This window comes from Carlito syrichta, unplaced genomic scaffold (assembly GCF_000164805.1).
Source record: "Carlito syrichta isolate Samal-C Ts95f unplaced genomic scaffold, Tarsius_syrichta-2.0.1 Scaffold308809, whole genome shotgun sequence".
Lineage (NCBI taxonomy): Eukaryota > Metazoa > Chordata > Mammalia > Primates > Tarsiidae > Carlito > Carlito syrichta.
Window position 1 is genome coordinate 279,107 of NW_007252905.1, and position 20,309 is coordinate 299,415.

At 34.4% G+C, this 20,309-nt stretch overlaps 1 protein-coding gene across 1 annotated transcript in view; it reads right to left on the bottom strand.

Moving 5' to 3' along the window:
• Positions 1 to 2,893: 2,893 nt before the first annotated feature.
• Positions 2,894 to 20,309, bottom strand: part of SLCO1A2 (solute carrier organic anion transporter family member 1A2) — a 109,595-nt gene continuing 92,179 nt past the window's right edge. The window contains exons 9-15 of the mRNA XM_008065827.2: positions 15,065 to 15,229; positions 13,551 to 13,746; positions 11,901 to 12,066; positions 10,812 to 10,984; positions 8,331 to 8,395; positions 7,676 to 7,793; positions 2,894 to 3,779 (exon numbers count right to left, since the gene is read on the bottom strand). Of these exons, the coding sequence (XP_008064018.2) occupies positions 3,626 to 3,779; positions 7,676 to 7,793; positions 8,331 to 8,395; positions 10,812 to 10,984; positions 11,901 to 12,066; positions 13,551 to 13,746; positions 15,065 to 15,229 (1,037 nt within the window). The 3' untranslated portion in view covers positions 2,894 to 3,625. The remainder of the gene's footprint in view (positions 3,780 to 7,675; positions 7,794 to 8,330; positions 8,396 to 10,811; positions 10,985 to 11,900; positions 12,067 to 13,550; positions 13,747 to 15,064; positions 15,230 to 20,309) is intronic.

Consider the following 20,309-nt stretch of genomic DNA (forward strand, 5'->3'; position numbering starts at 1 on the left):
AGACCTGTATTGAAAACTTATGCAAAAAACTCTGGTTACTTAGTGACTCGCATATATACATATGCTTGAAATTACCTAGTACTTTTAATTATTGTTCTGTGATTGTTTTCCGTGTATATTTTTCATCCTAATATAAATATACCAACCTGAATTCTATTTGAATTTTATAGCTTGCAACTTAGTTACCACCCTCCTCCCATGCACACACCAACCTATAACCAAACAATAAAATGAGAAGTGAAATGAGATGAAATGAAAAAACAATTGTTCCATAAACACTTTTTGGAAATCTTCAACAACTCTTAAAATTTAGAAGCTCAGTTTCTTCCCCGTCTATGAAATGCATTTTCTTATTTTTTATTGTTTTCACTGATGTAAAATTCTTTATAAAATATTATGTTTTAATCATGTTTTACCTGCACAGGAAAAAAAAAATCAAAGATCACAAAAGGTCCTCAAAAAAGCTAAATGTATTTTTCTTTGATCCTTCTTATGACTTGTCCAATGCCCCAGAGTTAACCACTTTTAAGCAGTTCTGTCTTTAGTCCTCTAGTAGTGCACTCCATAAAACTAATATGTTTACACCATTAGATTTTAATTAATCAAGTTTAAAACACATTTTACCACCATATATAAAATATGGGAGATGACTATTTCCTCTCCTTTTACGTTTCTGTTTCTGAAGTTGTTTTTTTAAGTTCCTGCAAATATTGGTTACATTTAGAATTATAAATAATGCATTTAATCACTATTTCTAATTCCATTAACTTTAGACTCCCCAGGATATGAAATAAGAATATTACTGATCCTAGACTTCTCACTACCTGTTCCCTCATTCTCCTCCACATGTATCTGGTATGCCATTATCTCTATCCTCATTCAGGTAGTACTAGTACTCAGAATAAGAACTGAATTCCCCAGGCCTCAAATATGCCAATAACAAAGGTCATAAGGGATCCCAAATCTTTCCAACACCTACTTTCTCTGACTTGCTTTCCCCAGCAAGAAGTGGCAAGAAAGAACTCTGTGCTTTCAGAGTAAAATACCATTTTCCCCAGAAAGGGATATATGTTAGCTCAAGGCAGCAAGTCCAAAACAATGTCTTTCTGGGCTTATGATGCTCCATTGAGGAAATTCATGTGGATGAACTGTGCACAGAGTAAGACTCAGCTTTCTTTGATCACCTCAAATCTATCAATAGGGATCAAGAAGGGACTATGAGTTCTTGTGTTGTTTCCACTTCTTCAATTTACCTCCATGACAAGGGGTCACCAGGGAGCCCAGTCAGCACCTCTTCTAATTTTGACACTCACAGTCTCACCAATACTATTTGCCTTGAATACCTCAGAACTAATCTCACTGTGTCCTTTGCTCCCGCTTATGTCAGTCACCCAAAAACACCAGAATTCAAAGTTACCTCTCATTCTACTTCTAATTTCCATATACTTCCCATTCTCCACTTTTTCTCTCAGACTCCAATTCATAAATAAACATTCTCTTCACCACTGCAAACTAAGCAAACTTAACCTGCTTCATCTGAAATCTGTTTACCTTTCTTACAACTCTCTGAATATAAGGTACGGTCCTCATTTTAGCTTCCAGATCATTCTTACCACTTCCTCCCCCAACAAAAAATGCAATTCCAATTTTCATTTCATCAGACAGCAACACTATACCTCACTTCTGCAGTCATAGCTACTCAAAGTTATACTCCTCTTTTCTAGTGATTTTAGCTCCTCTCTCTTGTTTCAAGGCTACCTCCATCTTGAATCTTTATTATTTTTAATATATCTAGCGATGAAGTCTCAAACTTCATGAACCTAAAACTTTACTTTTAATTATCTTTCTAAGCTTTTTTATCTAACCTTCCTTATCTCAGTTGCTTTCTTTTCAGAAGACACATCCAATCACTGAGGAAATCATATCAGCCTATAAAGTAACTTTACAAAGTCCTTCAATTCACTGGCCTGCTTTCCAGCTACCATTCCATATTCTGAATCAGCAACTCACACTTCAGGTTCCTTCTAAGTGTATACTGGTTTCCAGCCCCCTTCATCCTGTTCTATCCCTTCAGACACTCTCATTCCCTATATATTACACATAAATAACCATAGTATATTGACATCTATTTCTCTTACCCTTCCTTCCTGCATGTCTGTTTGTTCTACTGTCTTGTATCAAAAGCCCTATGCTGTCAGTAAGGCTTCGTGTACTAAAATCTTTTCATTCTTTGAGTTTATTCATAAGTTCCAAACTAATAATATGGCAGATTTCATTTTTAATATACATCTTGCCTTTATTAACCTTAGTTTTATAACAGAAGTCACTTTTTAAAAGTTTCATTTTTCTAAGATTTTTTTTTTTTTTTTTTTTGAGTTGGAGTCTCACTCTGTCACCCAGACTGGAGTCCAGTGGCCGCTCCCTACCACCGCAGCCTCGACCTGATGGGCTCCAGCGATCCTTCCACCTCAGCCTTCCGAGTAGCTGGAACTATAGGCACGCACTACCATGCCCGGCTAATTTTGATTTATTGTAGAGATGAGGTCTCGCCAAGTTGCCCAGGCGGTCTCGAACCCATGGGCTCAGGCAATCCACTCACGTCAGCCTCCCAAAGGTGAGGGATTACAGGCTGAGCCACCGAGACCGGCTCATTTTTCTAAGATTATTTTTGGAAAATTGTGTTTTTGTTCTAATTCAGGACACAACCGGTGGCATAAACATTGTTCTAATTAATCAGGGAAAGTGGTCCTTTGACAATATCAGATTCTTAATAGCCTTTAAAGACTGGAGTTTTACTAATAATATTGTCTCTATCTTTTGAGTCAGACACTTGCTTTTAAGAAACAGTTTAGTCACCAGATTTGATTGCTAAAAAAAAGAAATTCCAACAATCTTTGCCACTTTGCCACATGATTTTTAATAAAATTATCAAGTTTGTCAGTACTCTGAACAAAATGACAAAATATATGACAGGGGTAAAAAAGAAGAGAAAGAATTGAAAACAAAAGATGGCATACTAATGAGCAATAAAAGAATCATATCTGGAGTGAATACAAGTTAAAGAACAATTGCTATATAGAATAAGAAGATGTAGGCTTTCTTCACATAGAAGTGATAAGTTTTAATAAAATATCTAAAAGTTCACATGAGCAGAATGAGAACTTCAGTTTTGATACCGAATAATCCCAGTATCAAAGCACAAATTCAATGACATTAAATAGATTTTCATAACAGATAATTTAGAACTATTTGGAAAACAATATGTAGAAAATATACCTTTACTTTGCATGAGTTAAAAGAAAACTTTTCATATTAACATAAAAATAAAGCTGGCTCTAAAAATCTTGTCTGGAGGGTAGTTATAAACGTCTCTCCTAGGAAAATCTCAAGTGCCATTACTACCTCAGAAATATAATTAGTGTACATCTTTATCTTGAGTTAAAACTATTTTTTAGGTTCTTAAAGTCAAGAAAATTTAACTACAGTACCTCTATTGATTTTAAAAACAGTTAAGTTGTACAGTGTGTCTTCCAATTCTGAGACAGATAATATATTGGGGTAATTACAATTTAGTTTTCAGTTCAGCCTCATTCAAAACTTTGGAATTTTGGTGTATATCTTTGCACTAATTTTCCTTCCCTGTGACCTTTGTCTCTATAAGCTCAGTTCCTGAAGAAGCATTTTCACCAGGTAGAGGACTCCTCAGAAGAATTAGAATCAGTAAGGCTGGAATATAGCTTGATCCTCTTAGTGCTGCTGGCAATCCAAGGTAGATGTATCTATTTTTTAAAAATGTTAAAATACATTAAATATTACAAAACAGTATAGACAGATATAAAAAATAAAATATCTTTATGATATTCTATTTCCATAAACATAATAGCAGTTTTTTGCATGTCAGTCTTGCATAAGCAACTTTGTTGAACTCTTTTATTTATTCTAATGTTTATCCAAAACTTTTTGGGTTTTTAAAAAATTATCATTGAGAAATTCAAATTTAGTTTAATTTTTTTCTTATATTTTATCATTCTTATTTTTTACACCAAATAGAATCTTCACCTTAAATTTAATACTGACAGTGACAGCAGTTTTATTGTAGTATTTATTAAGAATGCTTCCCTAAATTCCTGGAATCACACAACATTCAAAAATTAAAATAAGTGAAACCCTAAACAGACCACTAATGAGCCACAAAATTGAATCAGTTATTAAAAAAAATATCCACCAATAAAAATTTGGGACCTGATGGTTTCACAATTCCATAGCTGAATTCTAACAGACATACAAGGAACATCTGGTACCAAAACTACTAAAGTTATTCCAAACAATTAAAAAGGAGGGACTCCTCTCCCTAACTCATTCTATAAAGCCACCATCATTCTGATTCCAAAAAATGGCAAAGATACAACTAAGAAAGAAAACGACAGGTCAGCTTCTCTGATGCACACAGATGCGAATAATCTCAACAAAATTCTTGCAAACAGCATCCAGTAGTACATCAAAAGAATTCTCAGTCATGATCAGCTGGGATTTATTCCTAGGATGCAAGTTTGGTTCAATATCTTCAAATTAGCAAGAACAATTCACTACATAAACAGAAGTAAAAAAAAGGACCACATAATTATCTCAATAGATGCAAAAAAAAAGCATTTGATAATATCCAACATTCTTTCATGATAAAATCCTGAACTCACCTAAATATTGAACAAATATTTATCAAATTAATTAGAGTCATTTATGACCAACCCACAACCAATATCATACTTAGTGGGCAGAAGTTAGAAGCATTCCTCTTCAGAACTGAAACAAGACAAGTATTCCTACTCTCACCACTCCTGTTCAACATAATACTGGAAGTTCTAGGCAAAGCAATCAGGCAAGAGAAAAATAAAAGGTATCTAAATAACAAAAGAGGAAGTTAAATTATTTCTCTGTGCAGATGATATTATTCTATATTTAAAGAATCCTAAAGATTCCACCAAAACACTTCTAGCACTTATAATGACTTTAGTAAAGTCTCAGGTTACAAGATCAGCGCTCAAAAATCAGTGACTTTTCTACACCAACACCATTTAAGCCAAGAACCGGATAAAGAACACCATACTATTTACAATAGGTACAATAATAATAAGATACCTTGAAATACATCTAATGAAAGAGGTGAAAGATCTCTACAACGTGAGCTACAAAACACTGCTGAAAGAAATTAAAGATTACACAAACAAATGGAAAAACATTCCATGCTAACGGATTGGAAGAAGCAATATTATTAAAATGTCCATACTACCCAAGACAATCCCATGCAGTCCCTATTAAATTATCAACATCTTTCACAGATCTAGAAAAAAATACTTAAATTCATATGGAAGCAAAAATGAGTCCAAATAACCAAAGCAATCCTAAGGAAAAAGCACAAAGCTGGGGGTATCATGTTACCAGACTTCAAACTTTACTACAAGGCAACAGTAACCAAAACATCATGGTACTGGTACAAAAACAGACACACAGACAAATGGAACAGAATTGAAAACCCAGGAAAAAAACCACTGTCATATAACCATCACATCTTTGACAAAGTTGCCAAAAACAAACTCTGGGGAAAGAATGCCCTATTTAGCAAATGTTGAGAAACTGGCTAACCATTTGTAGAAGCTGGACCCCTTCCTCTAACCATATGCAAAAATTAAGAAGGATTAATGGTTTAAATGCAAGAACTCAAACTATAAAAGCTCTAGAAGAAAGCTCGGGAAACTCTGCTAGACACTGGTAGTCAATGAATTCCTGACCATGACATCAAAAACAAAAGTGCCTAAAGCCAAAATGTACTAGAGGGACCTAATCCAGCTCAAGAACTTTCGCACAGCAAAAAAGATTGACGAGGAGATAACTAGAAAAAAACGCTAGGCAAACAGACAGGTGGGTCCTCTGGTAACAATGTAGCAAACTCTGGCAGGCCTCTCAGGCTCAGCATTGGTAAACAAGCTCCCCATGAGCCTTTCAAGCTAGAGTTTAAGTACTCACTGCTGGAATCGAAAAACAATTAATCAGCTCACTGTCAGGCCTCTACCTCCTGACGATTGGTCCTTAATACTGATCAATCAGAACAGCTGTAGCTCACAGTTAGTGCTAGCCAATTGGCTTTAACTTAGGGCTATATAAGCTCTAGGTTTTCCGCCCTAGACGGGCAACTGCTTTGGATCTTCTGTCGGCGTGGGGAGCTTTTCTATCCTCTCAATAAATCCTGCTTTCTCACTTTCTGGCTGTGCCCTTCATTCTTTCTGGGCATGAAACAAGAACCTCGATCAGAGATAAGAACCTCGACCCTTGACCCTTAAGAGCTGCGACTTGAATAGCTGCAGAAGATTCTTGGAGCCGGAAAAGCGATGCACCCCAGAGGTTGGCTTGCCAGCTGAGGGAGCCGGCTGAACCAGGAGAGCTGCCAGAAGAAGGTGAGACTTCAAAACTGAGACACCCAGAGGGCTAGGCTTGCTGGTCCATTAGAGCCAATATTCTGGGGTGTAGGCTTGCTAGCCTATTAGAACTGACACTTCTGGGGCTACCAGTCCTTGAAGACCCTTTCTGGGGCTTGGCTGGCCGACCCATTGAACTGACACTCTCAAAGCCCAGGATGACCTGAAAAATCCGCATCATGATCATCAACAAAATTAACAGACAACAGTTATGGAAGTTAAGAAAATATTTGCAAACTACATTTCTCAAAGACGTAATATCCATAACTTATGAAATTCAAATGAGCCAACAGAAAAATTAATAATCCCTTTAAAAAATGTGCAGAGGATATAAACAGACACTTCTCAAAGGAAGACACACACAGTAGTCAACAAACATAAAAATATATTCAATATCACTAATCATAAGACAAATGTAAACCAAAACCACAATGAGAAATCACCTTATACCAGTCAGGATGGCATTTATTTAAGGTAAAACAAACAAACAAAAACAGATGTTTGTGAGGATGTGGAGAAAAGGGAACGCTCATATGTTGTTGAGAATACAAACTAGTTTAATACCTATGGAAAGCAGTTTAGAGATTTCTTAAAGAACTAAAAATAGATTTACCACCCGATCCATCAGGAGAAGTTAATAGAAATTTAAATAGAATTCAAATATTAAAAACACGAAAATAGAAACAGCAAAATGAAAGCATTTTTTTCAAAATTAGAAATATTAACCAAAAATAAGGCATTAGGAAACATGAACAATATTGTTTCAGCAAGATTTAATGTGAAAACACAAATAGCATTTTGGAGATCAGAGACTGATGTTGAGAAAAGGTGACACTTCAGGCTAGTAAGATGATGAAATGATAAAGGATGTAACAAAAATGCTTTAGAGAGTAATATAATTTGGATAGGTAACTTACATACGGATACTACTTTCAGTAATGTGTTAATTGCTAACAATTTAACAAACAAACTTTTGAAAGGCTAGGTTAGGGAAATCAGTTATGCTTATGTTGAGCAAACATTTTAGAAATAATGGGAAACTAAAATTTTATTATATAAATAAGAAATGAGATATAGCAGCAGTATTTATTCTGAAAATAAAGTCATAAATATTCTTGTCACTTGTCAAAAAAGTTAGATATAAATGGTGCCATTTTATGCATAGTGTATGCTTAGAAAACAATTCTAAAAATGATTATCTTTACCTGAAATTGGTGGAATCATATATCCTGCATGCCCCTGTCTCACCACATTTTAGAGTTCCCCAATGTAAACATGTGGAGTCCACTAAAGCTCCAAAATATATCGGTGCAGGAATGCCAGCTACAATTAAGAAAGAAAAAAATCTATCAACAAAATAAGAATTAAGATACATTTTTTATTTTAAAATATTTCAGTATTTCTAATGTACAACAAAGTTTAACAAAATATAAATCTAATGCTCTGAATTTTGTTTTTATGTTACTTTTAGTGCAAAGTTCTAAATTATAAAAATATGGAATCAATGGGTAAAATGCAACAAAATTATTGATAGAGTAAAACAATGAATTAAAGATTCTGAACGTTATATATTTTTAAAAATGTTTTGGACCAATAATCTGTATATTTTATTATAACAAAGCATTTTGTGTTCACTTACTTTTCAAATTTAACAAAATAGTAGTGTAATTAAGGTCAGATAGACCTTTACAAGTAAAAGAAATTCTTCATTTCTTTGTTTACTTCATTCTAATACTAATTATGAAGTGCTGTTTAAATATAGGAAGGATGTTTGCCAGACTGTTATCCTGAGATAATTATTTTATTTGCTTAGTAATTTATTTGTTTGATATGGTGTTGGGAAAAAATAACTATTTTTACCAAATACTCTTGTGCAAAATGCATGCAATCCCACACCAAGGGACTTCTCCTCAGACTTGATGCACCTAAAAAAAAATATATATTCATAAATAAAAGAAAAATAAAGAGGTCAAAAATTACCATAGTTTTTTGGGGGGGTGGGTATGGAAATTTGTCTATTTAAATTTATTAGAAACAGGGAGCTATTTATCAGCAGAATCAGAAAGCAAAGAAAATTTCCAAATAGAGGAAATAGAAACTTGACCAATCCAATGGAAACAGGAAAAACATTTAAATTAAATTAAAGTTAAATTAATCAATATTTAAATTAATTATGATTTTAATTAACATAATTAAATTAATAATATATATACAATAAGAAAAGAAATTTGTGTATTAATTATTACACTGAAAAACTTTGACCACCAATGACTGAGTAGGAGTGGGGAGGAGAATGACTGTGAGACCATAAAAACCTCTAGTTTCTCAAACTTTCCTGTGACTTCAACATTTTTTAAAGATTCTTGCCCAAACCTATTAAGTTTGCATCATGAAGGTTATAAATGTTCCAACTCCACCACTCTTTCTACTGCATTACTTATCATATCTTCATTAAGGAGGCAAAAAACCCCAAACATCCCTTACTCATAATAATAAAACCATGTTGGAAACTACCCTTAAAATACAGGACAAATGAAACCAGCAGATCTCTTCCAAAACTCAAAGGACTTTAAGTTTAGAAAGCAAGAGAGAATTAAAAATTAATTGCGCTCACTTGGATACATTAAATATGTGCAGCTTTTTGTATATCAATCATACCTCAATAAAATGGTGTTAAAAAACAAATGGATCCCACAAAAGGAAATCGTACTTTTTAGCTTAATTCTACTTTAGGTTAAGAACATTAATACTTTGCATGCAATGAAAATGGTCTCCTAAATACAATAGATGAATTATTTTATGTACACATTTAAAATTCAATATATTGTGTATGAGAAACAATCTTAAATAGTTTAAGCAGCAGAAATATACAAAACAACAATAAGTGAAGATAACACAAAATGCCTCGTGTTTTATCCCAGAGTCAAACAGAAGTCTCAGGCTATTAATAAAACTTTGAAAAATGTTGTTTTGAACACAAAAAAATTATGTGCTTTGGGGAGGGAGAGAGAGAATCAACAGTTTGTCTTAAAATGCTGTATATTTTATTAAATGTACTATTGGAACAGAGCAGTTCCTAAAGTAGTATTTTGAGGAGGGAAATTCAGCACAGATGCAAACTACTATTTCTTTCCTCAACTTCTCAATGCTCAGCTGTAGTTTCCTCTTAAAAGATCTTGACGTCATTTCTTTTTTAGAAGGGTAGGCATTTGGTAGTATGAATGAATTTTTCTACGTGTTAACTGGAATTAACAGTCATTTATCAAACATTTTTTCATTTTTAAACATAAGCATCTCTGTATCCCAACCCACGAAACAGCAGGCACTGTTGGGAGTCTTAGGAGAACATTCGCAACCCACCAGTCTACATGTGTGGTGAGGACCAGGGTTCAGCTGTCAGCAGCACCATGGAATCGACTGTCAAACCTTTCTGCCATTAATTACAAACAAAGATATGTCATTATCCTGGTATTCTGTTTGCACTGTAGGCTTTTTATTATTATAAGATCTTGTTCCTGTGAACACATCTGAAGCACAACAAATTGTCTTCAAGGTGTGAGGGTGGAAAATAGCAGGCAGGGAGCACGTACTTTCCTCTCTTGCTTTTCAGGAACCCTAGGCTTGCCCAGCATGAAACTGGAGGTGAACACAAACTTCTGTGTCTGAAGAGGGGCTTGTCCCATGGACCACACATGACACCAGAGGCTTGTTGAGATTCCACTGCCTCTGGCATCCAGGCCCTGACTGCAGATCTGGCTCAGGAAGTCAGCAAACCCTCTGGGGCAGGCATTGTCACTACAACTTTATTAACATCCTGAAGGAGAGTTGCTGCCTCTTCTGGGGTAGGCAGCCCCTCCTCAGAGAGAGAATCCACCTCAGAAGGATCAGAAAAATCACGTGACCGTGGTAAAAAAATAAATAAAAAAACCACACCAAAAAACCCACTTCTGACAGCTTTACTATCTGGGGTTCTATGGGTTGAACTTTAGAAAATGGCTGCCAGCACTCACTCTTTACCTATTAAAATGACCATTTCATATAGCTGACCCTAAGATATCTATGTGTTTCTTATTTTGTTACACAGTGAGAGGTCCACCCATTTACCCTAAGAAATAAGAAAAGAAATAGGGAGGGATAGGAAAGAAAATGGCCACAGATAAACTTTTAATTGCTAACTTTAAAATTTTATAAAATTCAGCAATGCTTAGTGCAAAAGCACAATAAATGGTTTAGTCGAGCACTGAGTTCTTAAATACTATGGGTTCCAAGTAAATTTCTTTCAAAAAGTTACCCTAATAAATGAGCAGAAAGAAATCTAAATAAATAAAATAATTCCTGTACCTCAGAAGAACCATATATCCAGGTATGGCAGCTAAAGAATAAATGAAACTGCTCGTTGCCGATATGATTAGAAAGTACTGTAGCATCATGGAACAGTCATGCCCTTTGTCACACAGACCAAGAACTGCGGATGAATTTTGTGATGTTCTAATGCAGCTGCAGTTTTGGAACACCTGTCAAAAAATAATATCCTATTTAAGGATGAAAAATTTTGAACACAAAACTCAAGTATTTTGTGCATAACCAGTTGGATGAAGATGGAAACTGCTGTTTCCTTTATTCCCATCTCCTTTATGATGATGCTCAGGATATAGCATGAAACAAAAGATAGAAAGGTAGTTTCAGAAAAATGGTATTTAAAAAAATTATATGAAGTACATTTGTAATAACTAAGCTTCTAAAGATATATCTTTTGGGGGAAAAAAAACAAACTATTTTGCCACAATACTATGTATGATAAACACAATCTGCTTCTGAATACTGGGTTGAAATATTTAGATGCTTACAAATAAAGCCTTGTTTTAGAAAAATATGGTTTATTTCAAAATCACAGTTAAGTGAAACTTTTTTGAATTGTTATAGGGTTTCCAGGTCTTAAGAATTAAAATTTATATTTTACTTTGATCACCAACCAACATTAAAAGTATTGTGATATTTTGGAAACAAGAAAATATTTCTAATTCCAACTTCTTAAAAAAACTGTCAGAATGTGAAAAACACAAAAACCACACGCATACACATATAAAAAAGGAAAAATATGAACAAAGCAAATAGCTGGATAATTGAGATAAAACTGCCAACTTTATCTCAATGAAAAAATGTTTTAGTACCAAATTATTTGAGTGATAATACAAACTGCTTGAAAATTACAGTTGTGTTCAGACACTATGAAGATTTTACATAAGACTTAGGAAATAAAAGATAATCAAGTGAGCATACAAAAAATTATTTTTCCACACACACAAAAAATTAATTTGTTTTTGAGGAAAAACCAATTTTACTCTAATTAAATGTAGACCCAGTTTATAAGTAGAAAATATCAATGCAGTGCAAAATATTTCTGTAAAAAAGGCCAATTGGATTTATTACCATGTTTATTCCTGTTCCAACGGATCTCTCACAACCAGCAAGACAAGCTGACATATATGACAAGCCATTGACTCCACACACAGGATCCCATATTTTAAGTGGACAGTTGCAATTTGTATTGCAGTCAGCAAAGATGTTATTTCCTATATATAAATCTTGTTGAATTCTGAAATGATTTAAAATAATGCCACAGATATTGAAAGACCATTCAAGCATTTTTTTTCTTTTCATCTCAATCCCAGTTACATTTCTTCCCCTCCCTCAAATGGAAGGAGAAATCTTCCAGTCATTATTGTACAGCCTATGTACTATAGTTCTGGCATAAGATGTGCTTGCTTTCATGACCACATATCCATTTTTTCAATGATTTGTTTCAGAAAAAACATATAGGTAATAAATAAGCATTGATTGAGCCCCTAACATGTGGGAGGCTTTTTCCAGTTACTATTAGAACTCAAAAATGAAGACCTAATCTCTGTGGTTGATCCATAAAGTGGAAAGTAAGAAGACAGAACAAACTTGAAAGTTTCATTTATAATGTGGATGATATGCTTAGCTCCAGAAACATAGGTACTTGAGCTAAACAAATACAGTCTACTAGTATCAAAAGTACCCAGAGCTTGTAATGTGATCAAAAGAATGCTAGCACGGGAGTCTAAAGATTGAATTCAGACTAGATCACAGTGTGACTTTCTATACATTTTGCTTGGGAACCAGCATAATTGGAGACAGAGACAATCTTTACAATGCTTTCCAGTTTTAAAATCCATGTTTCTATATTGATGTGGTTGAAGGGATTTACCATGAACTCTCTTTGTCATTGAATCCCTTTGAATCTCAATTTCTTCATCTGTATATGGAGATAAGAATACCTATCGTAAATGGAGTTTATAAGACTCAGATCAGATAATGTGTATAAAATGACTTTATCATTTTATATTTGAAATTATTTTAATTGTATAATCCTTGATGGCTTTTAAAGAACATTTTAGAATATCTTTATTTCATTTTTAGCGATGACTAAATTTCTAAATATATTCTACAGGTAAGTTTTTAAAATTTACATCACTATGGAAAACTTTTCAGTAAATCCAGATAACCCTCAAAATGCAAAATCTAAACTAGTCAATACATTCTACCTAACTATACAAATGAAATATATACATTTATACATTAATTAATTTATAATGTATTAGGATTCAGTTATGTCAACCTTAAACACATAATGGAAAAATATAAAGGCTATTTTGACTGTCGAGTCAACTTTTAATTTTACTCATTTAGGAGAGTATAAAGTTCATGGCTAACATTTCCTAATACAATTTGAGACTATAGGTAGTTTCCTTGATATCCATGTTAATGTTTACTAGACATATTGCATATTTGACTCTGTGTCTTTGTTCACAAAGACAACCACACACACAAATACATAAAATCATAAACTTACTCACCTTGGGATATGTCCCCAACCTCTTTATAAGCTTGGATGAATTGGGTTATGATTGACAGATGGTGGAAAGATACAGGAAAACCATGGATCAGTGCCATTAACTCCAATAAGCAAATGATCTGGTCATTCATTACCATTATAGAAAATATAGTATTAGGTGTTTGTTGAAAGAGTATGACATTTATTAGAAAACTACATACCCTTCATAAGAGGTGGTTATGCCAGCAACTGAAGAATTATCACAGGTCATGAGAAAACATGCAAGATAAAGAAGATAATCAAGTAAAGATAACCAGCATCCTATGTGGGCAGCTTTTTTGACAGTAATCTTGAACTTCTTCATGATTAAACCACCAACTATATATCCAATGCATATTGGAGGTAAGTTATAAACACCTATAAATGCAAGTAAAATATTATTTACAAAGTGGCCTACCAAAAGAACAAATGTGTTATCATTTTTAGCTAGTGTGTCTTACATGAGAAACTAGGTCTAACTCACAGTGAAGAAGGATGATTGAATTTAGTTTACAGTTAGTTACACACTACATACAGGGATTTTTAAAAATACCCCCATTATTTCAAAGTATATCTTGAAAAATTGTTATCATCATTCACTTAACTAGTTGCAGTAGATTGTACATTTCATATAGATGGGATTGTAATCAATATCTCTTTTCTTAGGATCCAGATAGAAGTGGCAAGTCAAGGTTGACCTAAAACTTATTCATTTTTTTCTCTCCATTCTGTGGAACAGGAAAATCTATCCATCTTTCTGTCTATCTCTGTATAATTTTTATATTATTTATTCTCACTCTGGTTCCTAAGATTTTGTTTCATCTCAAGGTATTTTAAAGGGTAACTTTGCTGAACCTGTTGCTATCAAGTATATTTCAAATCTTACTTCTACTGACCACCACTTTTTCTGTCTCAATGTCCCCTGCCTCCCCCACCAAAAAGAAAAGTAAAAGGGAAAAGAAAAAAAAGACAGCCTTAGGTTGAATTCTTACAATACAACTGTTTGGTTCAGTGAATCATATTCTTAAGAAAGCTTATTTTAGTCCATTCCAGAGCCCAATACCATGGAATCTGATTTAGAGTCTGAGAGGGAACTTCAAGTATCTAAACTTTTCACAAGCACTTGGGATAGTGTCTATGCAGATAGTCTGGGATCTTGTCTCTTCAAAACAGTGAAAAGATTCCAGAAAAAACTCAAGATAGGATAGAACCTCGGGGTTAGTGTGGTCACAAGACAAGAATTCATGTGGCTGCAGAGAAACCTAAAACCACCAGGGGGACTAGGAAACTAAGGAATATGGAAACCATAAATTGGAGTCAAAAGAGTAAAATCTGGGAGTAAAATCAGCTCCCAGAATCCTCATGAGCTAACTCTGTCTTTTTTTTTAAGTGTACAGACAGCCTATCTGAAAAGTGTATCTAATTTTTGAACCCCCTAAGACTTTCATAAATATTGTGAATTTGCATTCTGACTAGAGAGACAGTAGAAGAGAGAAAAAAATCAGGATATATCTGGTCTCTTCTTTTCCTTACATTTTTCTTGATTTGTTTTGGAGAGTGGAGGGGAGAAATATACCAGTGAGACAAATATTCTAAAAGATTTCAATTTAGGAGTTTCCTAGACTCACCATCACACTGTTTACCATTTCATGAGGTGGGAAAAGTATGCTATTAATGCAGAGAAAAATATACATACCAATGAGAAAGATTGCATCCGAAGATGATTTTCCATATTGTTGTTCCAGATATTTAGGCATGAAGGAGATCATATTAACAAATGCATTGAACTGTAGCACACTTATAAATATGAAAAGCATGTAAATTGGATTGCATGAAAGACTTTTCATGAATGGTAGAAAATCTAAAATAAAAGAAAAACAACACTGTCAAACTAACTTGGCTTTGCATTTGGTAACTGGCTTTTCAGTCTTCCTCACAAATTCTGTTTAGTTTTGCAATGCACACATATTTGTTAACTATTTTTGACCTTTGAAAGTGAACATTACAGCATTGTTCTGATAGTTTCTGGAAGTCAGAGATGCAACTGACTAGGTAAGAATCAGAACACAATCGATTTGCCTTCAATGAGTCACTATTGTGTCTTAGAGCAAAACTATATCATAATAAAATATTGTCTGTGTCCAAGCCATTTCTTTATCTTCTTTTTTCCTCCTATTAATATCCTCTCTTCTCTAGAGATTATCTTCAATGAAAGATGCTTGTTCTGTTCCCTAAAGTCTGGAAGGAAATCAATTTGATAAAGAAGCTTGCACTCAAATATTGATTTTGTCAGTTCTCAAACATTTGAAATGAAGATATATTTGGGAATTATTGGAATATAAATTTGCACAAGTACCAGGAACTTTTCTACTTTCTACTTCTTCAAAACAATAGTTTTGATGGTTCTGCTAATGGTACACAACAGGTTTCACAATTAGAACCACGTTAAAATATTTTTTTAAAATACCAACACCCACTCCCAGAGATGCTGATTCATTTGGTACATTCTAGGGACTATGTAAGTTGTTTCACCAAAAATTATCCCTGTTCAAAAAATTTTAGAGCCCAATGTTTGGCGGGCCTCTATTAAATGTGCTGGTTCACACTGCTGCCATTTGGGCTAAATTTTCACTTCTAATTTCTTTTTACTTTCTGTACCTTAGTGATCTTTGCCTTGATTTCCTTATTTTGTACTATATGTCTTTGCTTAATAAATTGTCTAAAATTCATTCTGGAACAAATATCAATAAACAGTTTAGAAGATGAGAAAGCACAGGTTAATAAAAATAAATAAATTATAGTTATAGAATTCATATTAATGAATAACATACATGGCAGAAGATAGAGTTGTTGTTGGAGCTCTTTAGAGCTTTTTATATCAACCACATTTATTAACATTCCTGTCCTAATAGATGAGTCAATAGTTCAAGTTTATTTTCTATATGTCTTAATCATAAACTAAGCTCCTTCCTAATTTTGAAAATTGGATTTGCCAAAACTTCTGGGATGCTATGAAAGCAATACTATGAGAGAAATTCATGTCTCTGTGAATACACATGAAGAAAATGGAAAGATCACAAGTTAACAGCCTAACAAGTCACCTAAAGGAGCTGGAAGAAGAGACCACCAAAACCCTCACTTCAGCCGAAGAAGCCATATCACCAAAATAAAAGCCCAGATACAGGACATAGAAGACAAAAATATCACAGGAAAAAAGCAATGAAACAAAAGCTGCTTCTTTGAAAGAATAAACAAGATTGATGGACCCCCTAGGTAGATTGACCAAGAAAAAAGAGAAAGACCAAATAAACACAATCAGAAATGCAAAAGTTCAAGTAACAACTGACCCTGAAGAAATACAAAAGATTATAAGAAATAACTATGTACACTTGGATGGAAACAAACTTGAAAACCTAAATGAAATGGAGGACTTTCTGGCATCACACAACCTCCCCAGGTTGAAACAAGAAGAAATTAAGAACCTAAATAGATTAATAACAACCCAGGAAATTGACTATGTCATAGGAAAACTACCTACAAAAAAAAAGCCCTGGACCAGATGACTTTCCAGCAGAATTCTACAAAACATACAAGGAGGAGCTGATACCAATTCTATTGAAAGTATTCTAAACAATCAAGAAAGATGGAACTCTACTCAAATAATTTTATGAAGCCAACATCACCTTAATACCCAAACCAGGTAATGATCCAACAACAAAAGAGAACTACAGGTCAGTATCCTTGATGGACACAGATGCTAAAATTCTCCACAAGATTATGACAAACTGGATCCAACAACACATTTCAAAAATCATCCCCCATGACCAAGTAGGCTTCAATCCCAGGATGCAGGGCTGGTTCAACATCTGCAAGACTATAAACGTAATTAAATACAACAACAGATGTAAAAACAAGAACTACATGATTATATCATTAGACTCAGAAAATCTTTCAATTAAATCCAGCATCCCTTCTTGATAAAAACCCTCAAACACCTAGGCATACATGAAGCATACCTCAAATTAGAAGAGCCATCTATGATAAACCCACAGCCAACATAACCCTAACCCTCGAACACCTAAGCATAGATGGAGCATACCTCAAATTAGAAGAGCCATCTATGATAAAACCACAGCCAACATACAGCTAAACAGACAGAAATTGGAACCATTTCCCCTGAAAACCAGAACAAGACAAGGATACCAACTCTCACCCTCCTGTTCAACATAGTATTGGAAGTCCTAGCTAGAACAATCAGACAAGAGAAGGAAATCAGGGGAATCCAAACAGGAAAAGAGGAAGTCAAGTTATCCCTCTTTGCAGATGACATGATTCTATACCCTGAAAATCCAAGAGAATCTTTCAGAAACCTATTTGTTCTGATAAAGGACTTGGGCAAAATCTCAGTGTACAAAATAAATATGCAAAAGACAGCTGCATTCCTATACACCAACAATAAACAAACAGAAACCCAAATTAAAAGCACAATCCCATTCATAACAGCCATTAAAAAAAAAGAAAGAAGTACCTTGGCATCTTCCTAACCAGAGAAGTAAAAGACTTTTACAACAAAAACTACAAAACACTGCTCAAAGAAATCAAAGATGAAACAAACAAATGGAAAAATATTACATATTCATGGATTGGAAAAATCAACATTGTCAAGATGTCCATCCTACCCAAGGCAATTTACAGATTTAAAGCGATATCCATTAAATTACCAGCATCACTGTCCTCGGACCTGGAATCAACAATACAGAAATCCACATGGAAATGGATAGCCAAAACAATCCTCAGCAAAAAACAAAAAAAATGGGGTATTCTACTTACAGACTTTAAACTTTATTATAAGGCTATAATAATCAAAACAGCCTGGTACTGGTACAAGAATAGGCATATAGACCAATGGAACAGGATAGAGATTCTGGAAGCAAAACCTCAATTTCTCAACCAACTCATCTTCGACAAAGACTTCACCACCAAACCACTGGGGAGAGGAGAACGTATTCACAGTAAATGTGTTGGGAAAACTGACTGACCACATGCAGTAAATGTGCTGGGAAAATGGTGATGGGAAACTGGCTGACCACACGCAGAAGGTTAAAACAAGACCCCTACCAATCACCATACACAAAAATCAACTCTAAATGAATCAAAGACCTTAATGTAGAACCTCCAACTATAAGAACCTTAGAAAATGCAGGAGACATCCTTATGGGAATTGAAAATGGCAACCAATTCCTGTTCAAAACCCCAAGTACCCATGCTATAAGAGAAAAGATGGACAAGTGGAACCTCATCAAACTGACCAACTTCTACAAGGCCAAAGAAACCATCAAGAGAGCAGGGAGACAGTCCACAGACTGGGAAAAATATTTGCCAACAAGTATATATAACTTTGTATCTCTGACAAAGGCCTAACATCTAGGATCTACAAGAAACTCAAATGTGCCAAAAAGAAACAGACAAGCAGCCCATTACAAAGTGAGCAAAAGATATGAATAGACCCTTCTCAAAAGAAGACATATGAGCAGCCAACAGATACATGGAAAAATACTCAGCTTCACTACTCATCAAAAAATGCAAATTAAAACCACACTGAGATGCTACCTAAGTCCAGTAAGGATGATCATCATCACTAACTCAAAAAGCAACAGATAAAAACAACAGATGCTAGAGAGGATGCAAGGAAAAGGGGACACTTCTACACAGTTGGTGGAAGTGTAAACCAGTACAACCTCTGTTGAAAACAGCTTGGTGATTCCAAAAAGATCTAAAAATCAACCTTCCATATGACCCTGCAATCCCCCTTCTGGGAATATACCCAGAGGAACTCAAATCACTCTGTAAAAAAGATACCTGAACACACATGTTTACTGAAGCATTATTCGCAATAGCAAAAACATGGAACCAATCATGTTGCCCATTGAAAGAGGACTGAATGAAACAATTTGGTATATATACACAATGGAATATTACACAGCCATAAACAAGGACAAAATTATGAACTTCGCAGCAACTTGGATGCACTTAGAGTGTATAATACTGAGTGACCTATCACAGAAACAAAGGACCAAGTATCACATGTTCTCAATCATAAGCGAACCTTGAATAATTATCATAATACTACAAGAAAGAGATTGACAGTAGTGGGAAACTGGTAGGGAAGGAGGGGATCATGCCTCATCAACAGGGTTACCTGCATAATGAACATTTGTATACCTAACCCTGAATTGTACCCCACATCTTTAAAATTAAAAATTTTTTAAATGGGCCAAAAATATGAATAGACAATTTTCAGAAGAAGACATATAGGCAACCAATATATACATTAAAAAATGTTCAGCCTCACTGATCATCAAAGAAATGAAAATTAAAACCACACACAGAGATACCACCTAACTCCAGTCAGGATGGCCATCGTCAATAACTCAATGAACAATAGATGCTGGAGAGGATGTGGGGAAAAGGGAACACTTCTATACTGTTGGTGGGAATGTAAACTAGTATAACCTCTGTGGAAAAACAGTGTGAAAATTTCTAAAAGATCTAAAAATTGACGTCCCATATGACCCAGGAATCCCCCTTCTGAGAATGTACCTGGAAGAATTCAAATCACTCTACTAAAAAGATATGTGCACACGCATGTTCATTGCAGCATTATTCACAATAGCAAAAACATGGAACCAATGGTGCTGCCATTTGAAAGTGGACCGAATAAAGAAAATGTGGTACATCTACACAGTGGATTACTATGCAACCATAAAGAAAGACAAAATTATGAACTTTGCAGCAATTTGAATGGAATTAGTCTATAATACTCAGTGATTTATCACAGAAACAAAGATATGCTTACTACATGAACTCACTTATAAGCAGACCCTGGACATTATTATATTATTAAGAAAGGGATTGGTAGTAGTGGGACACTACCAGAGGAG